The sequence below is a fragment of the Pleurodeles waltl genome, chromosome 5, assembly GCF_031143425.1.
Source record: "Pleurodeles waltl isolate 20211129_DDA chromosome 5, aPleWal1.hap1.20221129, whole genome shotgun sequence".
Lineage (NCBI taxonomy): Eukaryota > Metazoa > Chordata > Amphibia > Caudata > Salamandridae > Pleurodeles > Pleurodeles waltl.
Genome location: NC_090444.1, coordinates 279,212,371 through 279,228,222, shown reverse-complemented (window position 1 = coordinate 279,228,222; position 15,852 = coordinate 279,212,371). Strand labels below are relative to the sequence as shown.

The following is a 15,852-nucleotide window of genomic DNA, read 5'->3' as shown; positions in this document are numbered from 1 at the left end:
AGTAAGCTGAATTTAAAAGGAACTAACAAAAGGACTATCACGTACCAATAGAGAAAGAGTAGTGGGAATCACGTGACGGGGGCAAAACACTATTATCCCCGAGTCTTCGTGAGGGAGTACTCATAAGTCAGCACGTATGGATCCAAAATCTTTTACGGTGCGATCTAGAAGAGAAGATCGCCATACTAAGGAAGTAGTGACAAGCATAAGCAATATGGCATAATTCTAAAAGTAAAAGGTCACGTACCTATAAACAAAACAGTTCTTTTGGGTAAATTCTTGTGTTGGGGCGCTGTGTCTTGCACCCCAATAATTAAGCTGGCGTGCATGTAGAGAAAAAGGACGTGTAAGTCCTTTTTCTGTTTCGGGCCAGCCGATGATTCTCATCATCGATTAAAAGAAGGACCAAACAAACATACTGCCCGTCATGCCGAAGAATTTTACACACACTCCTGAGACCTTACTCTGTGTCGTGTAAGACCTTATTCGGTGTTTTTCTATCAATTTGTGTAAGCGCCTAAGATTATTCGCATTAGATAATGCTTTTGCAATTTCATCCACCCAGTTGGACACTGTCTTTTAGTTATGTCTTTAACACTCCAAGATGGCGCCCACTTTTTCTTTCAACACTCTGTCCTTTTTCTATTTCGGACCAGCTGATGATTCTCATCATCGAATAAAAGAAGGACCAAACAAACATACTGCCCGTCATGCCGAGGAGTTTCAGACACACTCCTGAGACCTTACTCTGTGTCTCTTCTATACCTTATACTTCAGGTAGGTGACATTAATGTTAACTTATGTATTTTGCACTTTATTTTGAGGGGGCTGAGTCTGGTTGCTCAACTTAGAAGCAACATATGATTATAATCTTTGTTACATCGGTTTTAGATGAGACAGAGGGCTTATACGTCCTTTTTCTCTACATACACGCCAGCTTAATTATCGGGGAGCAAGACACAGCGCCCCAACACAAAAATTTACCCAAAAGAACTGTTTTGTTTATAGGTATGTGACCTTTTACTTTTACAGGTATGTGTCACTACTTCCTTAGTATAGCGATCTTCTCTTCTAGATCGCACCGTAAAAGATTTTGGATCCATACGTGCTGACTTATGAGTACTCCCTCACGAAGACTCGGGGATAATAGTGTTTTGCCCTGTCACGTGATTCCCACTACTCTTTCTCTATTGGTACGTGATAGTCCTTTTGTTAGTTCCTTTTAAATTCAGCTTACTCATTATCTTCCTCCTAATGACTTACAATCATTTTATTTCAGATCGTACATTATCTTGAAGAGTTTTACTTGATTAGGATAAGCCATTTATTCATGTTAACACCTTACTTATACTTTGGTACGTTTTTCTTTATTCAGACACACTTGCGAATGCTTAATTTAGCACATTCACTCACCAATTTCCTAGGTGTTATGACGCCTTTCTGTTTCCTTTTTTTTTTCTAATGACACCCTGTCATTAAGAGTACATTTCTCAACCTTAGTTTCCGTTTCTCATCGCCACATATCTAGTGGGAGTCTTTATCCCTATTTCTAATTCTCAATTTCTACTTCGTTTCACGTGCACATCAAACTTTTAGTGATATTTATAATAATAACAAGTTTATCAGTTGTGGTAGATTGTAATCACAGTTTTTTCTCTGTGGCTCCGTTTGGTAATGTCACTTGATGATTTTAGCCACTCACGCGATACTGGTGAAGGACCTGGCCACGATTTTAGTGCCGGGTATTCATTTTCCATAATCATGTATAACTACAGATTATGACCAAGCTCATTATTATGTTTCTTACAGCCCTGAGGAAGTCAATGAGATTAATTTCACAGAGACGAAACACGTGTTGGCTGTTGGATGTTGTTGTGATGACCACATATGGAATCTTTCTGATGTGATGAACATGTATGATAACCTCGCACACGAATAAAGACACTGAACTTTAACTCTGTTTGGATTATATATTGATTCTCCGAAGACCAAGAACCTAACTGCACAGACTCTTATCTTATTTCATATGAGTGCCCTGGCCTTTTGAATCAGTTTGTTTTTTCCTATTGGAGAAACACTGGAGGTGCCGAGAGGACCCTCCGTTCGGGAGCACCGTATTTACTATCTATTGTTAAAATGTTTTGGTGATATTCTGTTAGCACCTATCCCTATAATTTTCCCCCCTTTTCTTCACGGCTACCTAAGGTTGGCCGTTTAAAATAGACTATCTCTGAATTTAGTGATGCTCAAATCATTTCTTCTGAGACCCCTTATATTTCAAGTCTCATTTCTTTAGTTCTTTGCTTCTGACACTTTATTGGGGCAAACCTTTGGAACCAATGAACAGGCCTATTGGAGGGATACCTCCTTGGCTAACTGCCTTGCCACCACAACTGATCTGTTTCCTCCCCTGTGGAGGAGTGCTGGCATCCCTTCCTCCTCCGTGCTTCATAGTGCTTCATAAAAACATTACATTTCACATTTTAAAAAGGCTATTCATTAGAAATCAACAGATCCTACCCATTTCAGTATCCTTTGATATCCACCGAGAGGACCTAGTTATTCACAATAACATTGTGTGTAGAAACACAAACTGCCAAACTGTAAATAACTTACTTTTTCTCATAAACTTTCTGATCTGCCTCAATATTAGAAAGGTGTATTTCTTTACAGAACCTCATCACCATATCAGTAGTATATATGTGAGAATCTTGCCTGTGGGGGATAAGGGCATATAACAACTGGTAAGGCTCTTGGTGAAAGGTCTAACACATTATTTAAACATTCCATCTATTAAAGTTAGAATGTTCCTGACTAAAGGAAAGAGAGTTCGGGCACAGAGAAACCGTTATACCTCTCGGGCACTACATTTTCCTCATGGAAGACCCATGTTGCTCATGTGTGCATTATAATTGGCTTAAGTGAGTCCCCATTGTATGATCAACAAATGTCTCTATGTCATCCTGTAATAATCTCCTTCCTATATTTCTAACCATAAATCCTCCACTGCCTCTGTCCGGGAGCCCCTTCTAGTAGTTTCCTACCTTTGCTTGCGGAGTCCCTCAAGGCTCTGCCTCTCCTGACAATCTATCCCCTGTCAGTGAACATGCAGAAACTGCTGAGGTGGAGCAGCTGGTGCCTGTAGACTTACCAATAGCTTTTGTTTGCAGATCTCTATGAAGCCTTCCTTCAACATTACAACAGATGCCTGGGGCCGTATTAAGAAAATGCCCAGATGGAACGACAGGCGTGTGCTCCCACTCTGTGAACCCCTGTGGCACTTTGGTATTACAGAAGGGGCCACAATGCTTGTGCAATCCCTTCTGCAATACTATTAATGCTGGTGCACATGTAGCACCAGCACTATCATGAGAAGCTCTTCCCTTATTTGCATGGGATGTGGCCCCCATGAAAATGAGGGAGTAGGAGCCACTGCGCCGTATTAGGGATGTGGGTGCAGAGGCAAACAAGCCTTCAGGAAATGCACTGAAACTGCCACAAAAAGGTAGCATACTTTTATTGCACCTCCTAAAGACAGCCCTCTGGAGGGGAAAAAGGGGGTACCATGGGCCCTCCACACATTCCCTTGCAGGCACCCACTGCACGGGGATCTCTAAACCCTTTTGAGTGCTGGCGGGTGATGTCTGCACCGTGAAACACGGAGCAGCCTCTCCATTTTTCACTTGAATGCGCTTCCCCCAGTGCAACGTGGGTTCACAGCTGCCCTGAGGGCAGACCGTTCACCATAATACGGTGCACGTTCCCTGTTTGCGCATGTGCACCTGTTCAAAGGTGTGTCATCACACAAACAGGGAAAGTGCACCCTTATGGTAGTATGGGTCCTGGTGTTTAACCAGTATTTCCAAATTTCTTAACCTTAGTTTTTATCCATTCTTCAGTGCTTTTTTGGTAATGGCACTGCTACCCTAACCCTCTCTATTTCACTTAGTCTACCCCCTATGGTGAATGTACAGAAATGTGTAAATGTTGTGTTCTATTCCTTCATGTATTGTCTTGCTTTAAAAAAAAAAGGAGTATATCTTATCAACCATTTCAAATCCTATGTTCTTATGTCAAATATATTTCTAACACCCCACCCCCTACCTCTCCACCCTTGGGGATTTGTTTGCACTATAAAAAATCATGAAATAGAATAGGTAAATTAGGACTGCATACAATGATCGGGGTGTGGGCTTTTATTTTACTATCAGCAAACCTTGTGGGAACTTCAGTCTTGTTTCACTGGCTTGAACTAGCTGGACCAAACGATCAGCTGACAACAGTTTGAGAAGCAGAAAACAAGAACTAGAACATCTGTTCCCTGATAAATGCAAGTTATCCAACAGCCCTTCACTTGGGCAAAGGAAAATAGCAAACTAATTCACATGTAAATGGAGAAAATAGGCCTTATTCCCAAAGGTAAATTTGGTCATGAATGTAAGTTCACAAACAAATTTACCTTTTTAACACCTGCCATGAATTTACAAAAGGATCTCTGAAAGGTATAAATCCCCTGCAAGGACTGGGAAAAAAGACATTCTCAGGTGTGGTTGACCTTGGAAGTTTGTGAACGCTCACACACATGTATGTTCATGGCCATTCAGAAACTTCTCTCATTCCACTTTCTATCCTGGAAAGTGGAGGATTTTTACTTCAGCAAAGTGCCAGTGTAAGCCTCTTTACAGGGGGCAAACAGGAATTAATCATTTTAAAATTTGCTGGGCTGCAGGGGAAGGGGTTTCTCCTCAGAGAAAATAATTTTACCTGTGGATACCAAAATTCTGCAACTGCACAGGGAATCCTATTCCACCTCTCCAGAGTTCTGCGACTCCAGTCAGGGAGAACAGGAGTCTGATGAGGCCGTCACACGACTTACTCTAAAGAATGTGTGGAAACCTGTGCATGGTTCATCTTTTGGGAATGTTTATGAACAGAAGAAAAAGGGGAAATAAGTGCTGAGAGAAGGACGGACCTTAGGCTATACTCTTCTGAATACATGGTCAAGGACCCAATAAATATGATTCTGGGATCATACCTTCTCATTACTAGGCAAGCTCTTCAAAGGAAAATTCAGCTGCTGGATAGACACTTACAAAGCCACCACATCCCCCTGTGGTTCCCAGTGCTTAATTTGAGCCAGGGGCTTCCGGTGCTCGGCACAGCACTTAATTGTCAACACCAGTACTTATGAAAGTCTGCCACATGGTGGCGCTGTTTTTCTAACACAACAGCAGATGTTTGTTCATTCAATATACGTTAAAATGACTACTTCTTGCTTCCCAAACAAATCAAATAGCTTTGGGTACCTGGCAGAGTCTGAATTGTCACACTTGAAAGAGTGTGATGCTCAGTGGTTGTGCTGGTACTGTCATTGGCAGCACTGGCCGTGGCACTGGGTGGTGGAACCTGCAGTAGCCTGCTGACAAGGGCCCTGGCACTTATTTTTTCACAAATTAAGCGCCGGCAGTTCCGTATTGTCGTCGCTGGTAAGTGGCACGCAATCACAGCGGCGGACAGCTTCAGGAGCCGCACTCATGTTCCCGCCATCTGACTGCGCGCGAGCCCTGGCCCCGGCCCTGCAACGCGCTGCTCCTCACCCGGAAAACAACCACAACACGGAGCACAGCCCCTCCCTCCTTCCCTTTCGAAACGCTCTGAAATCATAATCGAACTGAAAACCCCCAGAAGAGAACACCCCTTCCGCGTTCAGCGCTCCGTGGCGCTGGATCAAAGCGCAACATTAACACTCGCTAATTTGGGTTTTGGCCCCAGACAAGGCGAGGTTGTGCGCGCGGCTGCACATAGTGCGTGCCGCGCTTTCAAACTACCGCTAAAATAAAAGGACAGAGCCACCAGCAAACAACACGTCCCTGTCCGCGATCAGTCAGTCACGTGCATTAAGCAAAGCACTGCACGGCTTACTTTATAGCCGCCACCGAAACACAAGTGAGCCATTTAAACAGGCACTAATCCCCGCTGAAAGGGCTACTCCTTAATTGAGTAATGTAGCGAACTGTAGCCGCAAGCAGAATATGGTGTCCTGCAGACTCGGGCATTGTACCGCGCGCCCTTTGTGCCCTTATAGCACTCGACAAGGCCCTTTCATCCACCCATGTGAGAGTGCTAATTACTGGTCTTGTGTCATCTCTGCTTCTCCGGCGGGGTAAGGATATGTCCAACTTCTAGCACAGAGGAGCCTAGTGGGGTGCAGTTCAAGAGCGGCCCCTCCCTGACCCCTTCCTTGCAATCCTATTCAAACTGCTAGGCCTTGAAAATTTAACATCTGTTGGTTTTAGCGCTTATTTACAGCGCCTAGAAAGGCAAGAGAGCTGTATGAGGCAAAAAGTTATTATTATTGCTATTTTTGTTATGATATTTATTTGCTCCCCTCTGCATTCAAAAGCCCTCAATTTTGCTGACGATTTAAAAAGGCTTTGATATTATTATAGCGCCTGGTGCCTGAGGACAGGTGTCTCAAGCAACAATATAACAGCGTCATTATTTGCACGATAAACTCTGCAGGAAAAAGCAACACAAAGCAGGCATGAAAAACGAACATACAAAGTTGCAAGACTTACTCTGTATACCGTAATTTGTGTTGCAGCTGATTTGCCCAACTGTACTTTATTTAAAATTAGGGTTGCGTAACATTTGTATGACTCGAGGCCAGCCATACGCAGATCCAGATTAGCCAGTAATTGGGTGATTTCCCTATTTCGTACTCGTTTATTTTTTTCTTGCAACTGACACTCTCTTTGGCGTTGAAAATAAGTGTACTGTGTTATTGAAAGTTACATTTAAAAGTTGGTTTTCCCACAACGTTGAAACTGGGTAGATGTCACCAATATTTTGTCCTCGCAAAAGCTTACCAGGACTGCTGAAGTCAACATTTTTACGTGAAGAACCACACGCAGAAAACGCTGGAGACTGAACGGTATCCTTGTACTAACCGTTACAACGACCGGAAGATGGTACGCAAACTCTACAACTGCAGCAACCCATGTGTGGGTGTGTGCGCGGCTCATGTGTGCTCGCGATATTTTTCACGCGGATCCACTGCATTGAATGAATTTGGAGTGTACGGCAAAAACGTAGGCTAGGAGCTAGTTACCTTATTGCTACATTCTGCACAGCACTAAACACGGGAGAAGCGTCATTTACGCACCAGTGCCATCAAAGTGAAGACGGAATGTGTGAATCATTCAGGTACTTTCATTTTCTGAAGTGGCGGCAGATGTTGTGCATATGTTGTAGCCCTTCCCCCTCTTTTTCATGGATGTATGGCCTAGTGCAAATGATGCAACACCTCTGCCCTTGTGACTGCAGCATAGTGCAGACACACTAACCAAAGGTAACCATATGGTATTAACTAGGCAAACTTAATCAGTGCCAGACTAATCGTGAATCCTAAAAAACGTCCTTCAGAAGGATGCAGTAACACTGAAGTATTCTTCCCGTCACCTTTTGTATGTTTGATGCAAAGTGCCACTGGAACCAAGCTACACCTGACTGAAGAGCCAAAATCAGGGCAAAACAATTCTGGGTTGCTTGCACCCTGGTACAAGGAGAACCTGACCTGGAAGTTCAGACTGCACCCTTTATGTGGGAGCAAAGTCAAGATTGACTTGCACATCTCTGGGTCCAAACTGAGTTGGGATAGTATGCAAAAGAACAATGAGTTAGATTGCTAACCCAAGGAACTGCCAATGGGCAAACAAATTGCAAGCATTCCTCCAATCACCTTTAATGTTTTTGATGTACCACCCTAAGTGGGACGAGTATGCACTGACCAGGGTCCCACTGTCCCACTGTTGGATTGCTTGTGTTCCGGTTCAGCCCGGTTGGCCTTGGTAGTTTGGACTGGATTGATCTTTTTGGAGCAATGTCAAAACTGATTCACATATAAGCGGGTGCAAGCTAAGGTGGCATGGTGAGCAAAAGAACATGGGTTGGAATGCTACCAAGACCAAATTCCAGCGGTCGGACAAATTGCAAGAAATCCTCCCTTCTATTTTGTGCGTCTAATGTCCTAAGGAAGGAGGCAGGGGATGTCTATTGCCATTCTCAAAGGTAGAGAGGGCTGCACCTAGAAAGACATTAATAATGGCACAGCAAGTGTCCCAGCAGGAGTGCACAGTATCCCAGGTTCTAAAAGGGGACTCTGAATAAAGCCACTTGGTTGAGTGCCCTCCTCAACAGACTAGAGTGTCCACTTGCAAAAAATACATCAAATCAGTGCTTAATTTGTGCTTGTTGTTTCCGGTGCTGAGCACCAGCACTTATTTTCAAGGGCCGGGGCTTATTCTTCTGCCTCAAGCATTTACTGCGAGCAAAAGACACATTTGGGAAAGACGGAGGAAGGGAAAAACAAAAAAGTGTTACAATGGGAGAAAGCAGAAAGCTGCAGGAGTGAGATGAAGGGGCGGGGAGTGGCTTTATATGGATTGAAGAAGCCCGAGGGGGCTTCAAGATTACGCCGCCTCAGTATTCCGTGCTCGCAGATTTAATTACAGCAGCCGCATGTTTAGGAGTAGGGCTTTGGGCACCGGCACGTTTTTATTTACAAATTAAGCACTGCATCAAATGGAACTTTGAGCCAGTGCTCTGTGATTTTCTCCTACTCTCCAGTGCAGGTCAGAGGCAGTCAATGCAGTAAGGACAGTGCAGTTTCTTTTGTAATCAGATGCATATCTCAGTCAGTGACAGGAACACACAAGCAGAGTTCACACCAGCTTAAACAGGTGCAATGTGTACTATACATATTGACTAGAGACCTATATTTTCTTAGAACTGGGTGGGAACAGCCCCAACATCCATAGCATTCCTTTAGACTGCAACGCAGACAGGCAAAATTGAACAATGAGTACGGTGGCCTGAAAATAGATGCACAACTACAGGACTGTACATTCTGCACCACAGAGTGCTGCACGGTAAGTACAGTAAGGGTGGAAGTACCAAAATATGTAGTACCTAAACCCCCCACAGTAGAGTGCTTTTACCCCCTCCTTCCATTCCACAAAGCAATGGCCCCATCAAAATCTAAGTTACAGTGTCCCTGAGAAGGGTTTCCAATGATCACTCCTCTGAAAAATATAACACTTACAAAGCCATCTTCAAATTCCACTGAATTGCATGTTAATTGAGAAGATCTACTGTTGAACAAGTTGGTCCACATACTTGCTGATGAATTTACATATTGGAGTATCCACCCAAGCACATACCTCCGAGGTATACAGGACCTCTTCAAAGTTTGTGATATCGAGAAAAGGAACACCCAACATCAGACGTTATACCACATAGATTGTATATACTGCTGTTTGGTCGGTCTGTAAGTTAACTATGTGCCCACAACATGTGGTACTTAAACAAATGATACTCTATTCATTGGTCGTGGTAACAAATCACAGTTGTTCTGTAAGATGGTATTGTAGAATAGTCGCTGTAGCATTGAAGGCATGAGCAAGTTTCCATACTGGTTCTGTGGCCATTGATTCCTGGGTAATACATGTCAGATATTTTGTCTCACAAGACACACATAAGAACTAATGCACAGCGACCAACGTGGTCTTATGAGCTCAGCACCTCAAACAATCTCTAATCATTGGTTTGACAGTAAGTTGACTTTAAATGTCAGACAAATTGTGTTTGTGTTCCATACATATGTTTTAGTTCCATAAAAGGTAAACAGTAAAACACTGAGAAATGTTACCTTCTTCACCTGATGAGCCTGAAAGATCAATAACGACGTATACCTTTCCTTCTGGCTCCAAATCAATCTGAAATTGAAAGAAAACAAGCATGTAAATCCAGCAGCTTCATTGTACATTTTTCAACAATTCTTCCAAAAGACGAAGATTTTTCTCCAGTGGAGCATGTGTTTATGCTTCATCAACTGATTTACTGCAGTTATAAAAGACCAGACTTTTATTGTTCATGCTCCCATGATCTTGAACAGCATCCCTATGAACAGATCAGAACTAAGGGCCATATGTACGAACACATTTTCCCATAGACACAGAATGGGAAAAACGCCTTGCTACATCTGGCCCCAAGTCTCTTACAACTCAAAAAGAAGCTGAAGCCAGGCCTCTTCAAGAAGGACTTAATTGAAATGGGGGTTTACCTTCTCACAATACTTAAATCTTCCTGGGGGCTATGCCCCTGTTTAGTGCCCTGTTGTTCTTGAGCTAGGTCCATGCTCTACAAATAACAACACATGCATATATACATGGAAGCATACTGCTTCTGTATACAATGATATCATAAACTCCGTTTCCTCGAACCTTCAAAGTATGCATACACAATTGGGCTACATTATCCTAAAAGTGGTGTGCTTGTACTTGATGCTTCGAAGTAGGCTCCCAAAACATCCTACTTAAAATTAACATTCAAAGAGTAAAACGAGCATCAACGAACAGATAAATACAGACCCGAGAACAGCCCAGGCTCTTGAGGCAAGAGGATCAAAGACGTCTGAAAACAGTATTCTTTTGGATGGTAGCAAACTTGGCATTTATTAGTCGATCTTAACAAACTATTTAAGAAATATATGAAGTCTTTGGCTCCATCCATTTTAAGTCACAGCCCTGGTGGCAACCATGTTAAATATTAAGAAGTGAAATGTATAGAGGTTTTTCAATTAAAAGTTTAAGTAGGATCCTGTATTTAATTCCCACTAGCATTCATGTTGCAGTGGCCAAAGTAATGGACAAGAAAACGTTCGAAATATGGTAACACTTAACACTGGCTTGCCCAAATCAAACCATGTTTGCCATTTAGAGTTCCCCTCATTAGCTCCCTTTGAAGGCTCACTTTTCCTTTAAAATTAAATGTTTAGATTTTCACCTAGAAGAAAACATTTAGAAAATACCAGGATAAGAGAAATCTGTACTTAGCAAATCAAAACATATTGTTTGTTCCATGAACTAACACAATTGGCCAAGGAGATTGGTGCTTTTGTGGTGAGAACCTAGGGTGTTATCACCTTATACCAGGTATCCTCTATTAGTGAGGTGAGGGCAGTGTCTAGGAAGCCAGGGCTCTCTAGAGGTAGCTGTGGATGAGCAGCCAAGACTTACCTAGGAGACATGCAAAGCTTATGCAATACCACTATAGTCACACAGCACTTACACACATGAAAGAACCACACAGTGTTACAAAAGTAAAGGTACTTTATTAGGGTAACACAAATTCTAGAATACTGAATACTCAGCCCCCCAACTGAAGGTAAGTAAACACACTAATATATACACATTAACAATCAGTAAATAGCATAGAATCCAATAAACTTTGGTAAAAGCAATAGCAAAGAGTGAGGGCCATTAGAGTGGACCAAACCATATACTAAAAAAGTGGAATGTGAAAGGCAGTCCCCAACCCAAGGAAGTGGAATTGGTAGAAGGGAGCTGGAGGAACTAGGAACCCCAAGAGGCGAGTACCACAGTGACCCCCAGCGACCAGGAGAGCAGAAGTTAGTACCTGGTTTTCCCCAAAACCAACAGGAGGACTTTGGAAAAGGATTATGCAAGACCCAACCAAGACTGGAAGAACCCAAAGGTAGATCCTGACAGAAGAGGACCTGCAAAGGAAGGGGACCAAGTCCAGTTTATGATGTAGTGTCCGGTTGTGGCTGGAGCCACTACCAACCCTTCTGTGGATGCAGAACCCAGAGGTCAGCAGTGCAGCACAAGTGATGAAGAGAAGTCCCAGAAGCCAGAAGTGATGCAAGTGATTTCCCACATCGGCAGTCGAGATGCAATCAGCTAGTGGTGTTGGAGAACCACAAGCAAGCCTTGGCAAATGCAAGAGATAGAGAAGAAGGTTTGCAAGGCTGAAGAGGACCAGCAAGGTACAGGGGACTCAACTCAAGAAGGGTAGTCTGGGGTGACCCATAGCAGCTGGGAGAGCCACCAGAAGAGGAGGCAGCCCCCACAGACAGACCACTAACAGCAGGCACAGGAGTTGCAGTGAGGCCCACTCAGCACACCTGAAGAGGAGTTCCACGTCGCTGGAGCAGTAGGCAGGAGACTGTGCTTTGCAGGAAGGAGTGCTGGGGGCCGGGACTACACAGAACCTGAAGATTTTGGGGGAGGGACAAACAAGCCTTGGTAGCCTCAAGAGTCCCAGTGCACAGGGGTATTGCCCTGCAAGGAGAGGCAAGGGCTTACCGTCTCTCAAGTTGGACAGCTGGCATAGAGAACCAAGGATACCACTCCAGACCACCACCTGTAATGCAGGATCCACGCAGCTCTGGAGAAGAGAAGATTCATGCAGCCGGTCGCTATTGCAGTTGGTGCCTGAAGATGCAGGGGAGTGACTCCTTCACTCCAAGGGAGATTCCTTCTTACTTCTTGTGCAGGCTGAAGACTCACCGCCCTCCGAGAATGCACAGCCAGGGAAATGTTGCAGTTGCTGAAAGGAGTCAGAGTAACAATGTTGCAGAGCGGAGTCATCACTGAAGTTGCAGATTGTCAGTTCCTGGAGGGTCCAATTGCAATCCCAGTGGCCAAAAGATGAAGTAACCGATGCAGAGGAGTGCTGCTGGAATCTTGCACATCGAATTCGAATCCGAAGACCCACCCAAGAGCAGGATCCTAAATAGCCTAGGAGTGGGATTGGTCACCTAGCAGGGTGACCATCTATCAAGAGGGGGCTGTGACGTCACCGACCTGACCTGGCCACTCAGATGCTCTGAGGGGCCTTTGCCTTCCTTGGATTCCAGATGTCAGAATCAAGTGCCCCATAGGGTTGTGATGGACAGTGGAGTGGTCACTCCCTTTTCCTTTGTCCAGTTTCGTGCCAGAGCAGGGACTGGGGGTCCCTGGACTGGTGCAAACCGGTTTATGCAAGGCACCAAATGTGCCCTTCCAGCATACTGATGGCTTGGGGAGGCTACCCCTCTGAAGCCATATAACACCTATTTCCAAGGGAGAGGGTGTTACCTCCCTCTCCCACAGGAAATCCTTTGCTGTATGATTCCGACATGTTTGATACCAAACATGCCCAGGTTCAGAGTTACCATTATGTAGCTGGACACAGGTAGTGAGTGATCTGTGTCCAGTACACAGATAAAATGGCTTCTCCGCACTTACAAAGTCCAGTGTAATGCAGCTAGAATTCACAGGGACACGTCTGCTCATGCAGGGGTGCCCTCACACACAAGCATCTGCACCCCTGCCCTGTAGGCTTGGAGGGCCTGCCATAGGTGTGACTTACAGTGGCCTGGTGCACTGACCTGTAGTGAAAGGGTGCATGCACCTTTTCAAACAGATTGCATTGGCAGGCGTGCACACACATTTTGCTTGGGCTCCCATGGGTGGCACAATACATGCTGCAGCCCATGGTGAACCCCTTGTGCCCCAGTGCCCTGGGTACCTAAGTACCATAAACTGGGGACTTATAAGGGGGCTCCAATGTGCCAATTGTGGGGTGTGCTAAGAGCTAAGCAACCAAATTTAGAGGGAGAGTGCACAATCACTGGGGTCCTGGTTAGCAGGATCCCAGTCAAAACAGTCAAAACACAGACAACAAGCAAAAGGTAAGGGTAACCATGCCAAAAGAAGGTACTTTCCTACAGCTTATTCTATGGACAAACGTCATTGGCCAAGGAGACTGATGCTTTCCAACCTTGTGACATAAAATTGTGCATTTCTTTCTGCCTCCGGTCTAGTATTTGCATTGAACTGTTTGAGGGACTACTGTGCTACTACAGCACTCTCTCTCTTTACTTCTACAGCCTCCCTCCCTCGTGTCTCACTTTAATGTGCTAACCCTGCATGGTTAGTACATTGAACCACGACCTACTGACTTTGGCAATGCATGTTATGTTGTGCAACTAAGCTGGAAAATTTTGATCACTGCAGGCTTTAACAGCAGCTGCAGGTGCTTAGAAACATTTGACTCAGTGGTGCACACTTAAAAAACTAACACACATGACTGCACAAAGTAAGAGGCTATCTGAACATTAGACTCCAAATCATGATTAGGCCAATAGCAGTAAGGAGAGGAAAATAGTGATGGCAACGGTTGTCGAAGGAGGTTGTGAATCGAAACAGCATGGTCAACAGAATGGAATCCTGCGGTGATGCATGAAGGAAGTAGGACAGGAGGAGTGATTTGTAGGGTTGGACACATCACAGAACTGACTTCAAGTGGGTGACCACAGTTCTGCCAAAGGTAGGAATTACTGCAGTAGAATACAGGGAGAAAGTTGCTGTGGATGTGGCAGAACAAGATGAATAGGAGCGAGAATTGAAAATAATAAGCAATAAGAACCAGAAAATCAGATACAAAACTGGTATAAAATAGTGAATTTATATTCTGTGTGTTGGACAAAGGGCATTATGGAAGTCATTCGAGAAAAACTGGGGTGGGTGAGTTGACCTTGGAGGCAGCAACAGTGAATTACTTCCTGAGTCTCAAAAAGCTTCTGAGGACAAGGAAACTGAAGTTTTTGTAATAGACTGGAGACAAATGATGAACCTGAATGTTCTTCCATCACACCCTCATTTTCATTGTATTTTCAAACAGAACTCCCAGCATACCTTAAACAAAAGCTCGGCAAAGCAATGCAGTTAATGTAGCTGAAAAATGAGTACTGTCCATCACGTCACAATAGCCATCTGTATGTGACAGTTTAAGTCTTATGATAAAGCACTAAAGGACTGAAAGTATAATCTGCACTGGCACGGTGTTTACACGTGCATTTATTTGATTTGCTGAGTTTGACACAGGTGGTATTTGAATTAAATCAAATGTTAAAAAGAATAAACTGATGATATAGAGTAATTTAATCTCTAGACTAATAGAATGTTTTGAAACAATATGTACTTCTAATTATTAATGAATTAAATGTGTGCAAAAATGAAAGAAATGTATGTCTCCATTATACTTGATGAAAAGCATTAACAGAGTCTTTCCCCATTTAAAGTGAATATAACACACATATTAATGAAGTATTGTTGAGCTCATAAGTTGCATATTAAACATGTTTTACTAAAACATATTAATTAAATACATTGCTGTGATTCCCTTGCATTAGCCTAAGTGAGGCCCGCTAGGCTGTATTCCGTGACTGAGCAGGAAATGCAGATTTATTCCTTAACGTGAGCCTTTCTTTCAGACTTCATTACCGTGGGATGACAAAGCTTTGGTAATAGGTCCCTATTGTTTTCGGCATAGAGAGAGTTACTACAATGTTCTTGAATACTGTACATCCTGTATCCTGATCTGTTATTTTATACAAATGTTTCAAGCTTGAGTGGAGCAACATGGGTGGAAGATGTTCTCATATCAGACCTGGGGAAATTCACTGATGTTGCAGTTTGGAGTCTTGTCATCGATTTCTATCTGATGTTGCCCCTTCGACATATTATGGACTGTCATCTTTGGCAAACCAGAATGTTTTATGAACTTTGATATATTGATGGCCAGTTGGACTTCAGTCAGATGTTCAGATCCTCTCATGCTTTCCATGATGCTCTTTTGGGTCAGATTCCTGAGAGCTCCCTCTAGAATCCTGAAGAGGAGAAGCTGAGCCCTTGTTTTGTATACCGCATGCCGAGCCCCTTGGAGAGGTATCTTCCTCTCTCCCTTTATTCCTTGAGATGCTGTATTGTGACTTAGAGACATTTCCTAATCCCCTGCAGAAGACTCTAGATCGAGCTTCTGACATGCTGATGCTTTCCCTTTTTACTTGTCTCTTGCCCACCTTAGTAACTTGCTATCCAAGATTACCTTTTTCCAAATTCTTTTTGTCCTTTTTTTTTTTTGTCTGCACGTGTTCCACCCCACACGTTTTCCCCTGATTTGACCTTATTAGGGGTTTCCCTGTGCTGAGCCCAAAATTGTAAC

The 15,852-nt window shown here is 43.7% G+C and overlaps 1 protein-coding gene across 2 annotated transcripts in view; it reads right to left on the bottom strand.

The window, feature by feature from the left end:
* The window catches only part of PRKCE (protein kinase C epsilon), a 1,050,532-nt gene that overhangs the window by 755,626 nt on the left and 279,054 nt on the right, over window positions 1-15,852 (bottom strand). For both annotated transcript variants that reach the window (XM_069234014.1, XM_069234015.1), the window contains exon 2: window positions 9,710-9,776. In XM_069234014.1, coding sequence (XP_069090115.1) covers window positions 9,710-9,776 — 67 coding nt within the window. The remainder of the gene's footprint in view (window positions 1-9,709; window positions 9,777-15,852) is intronic.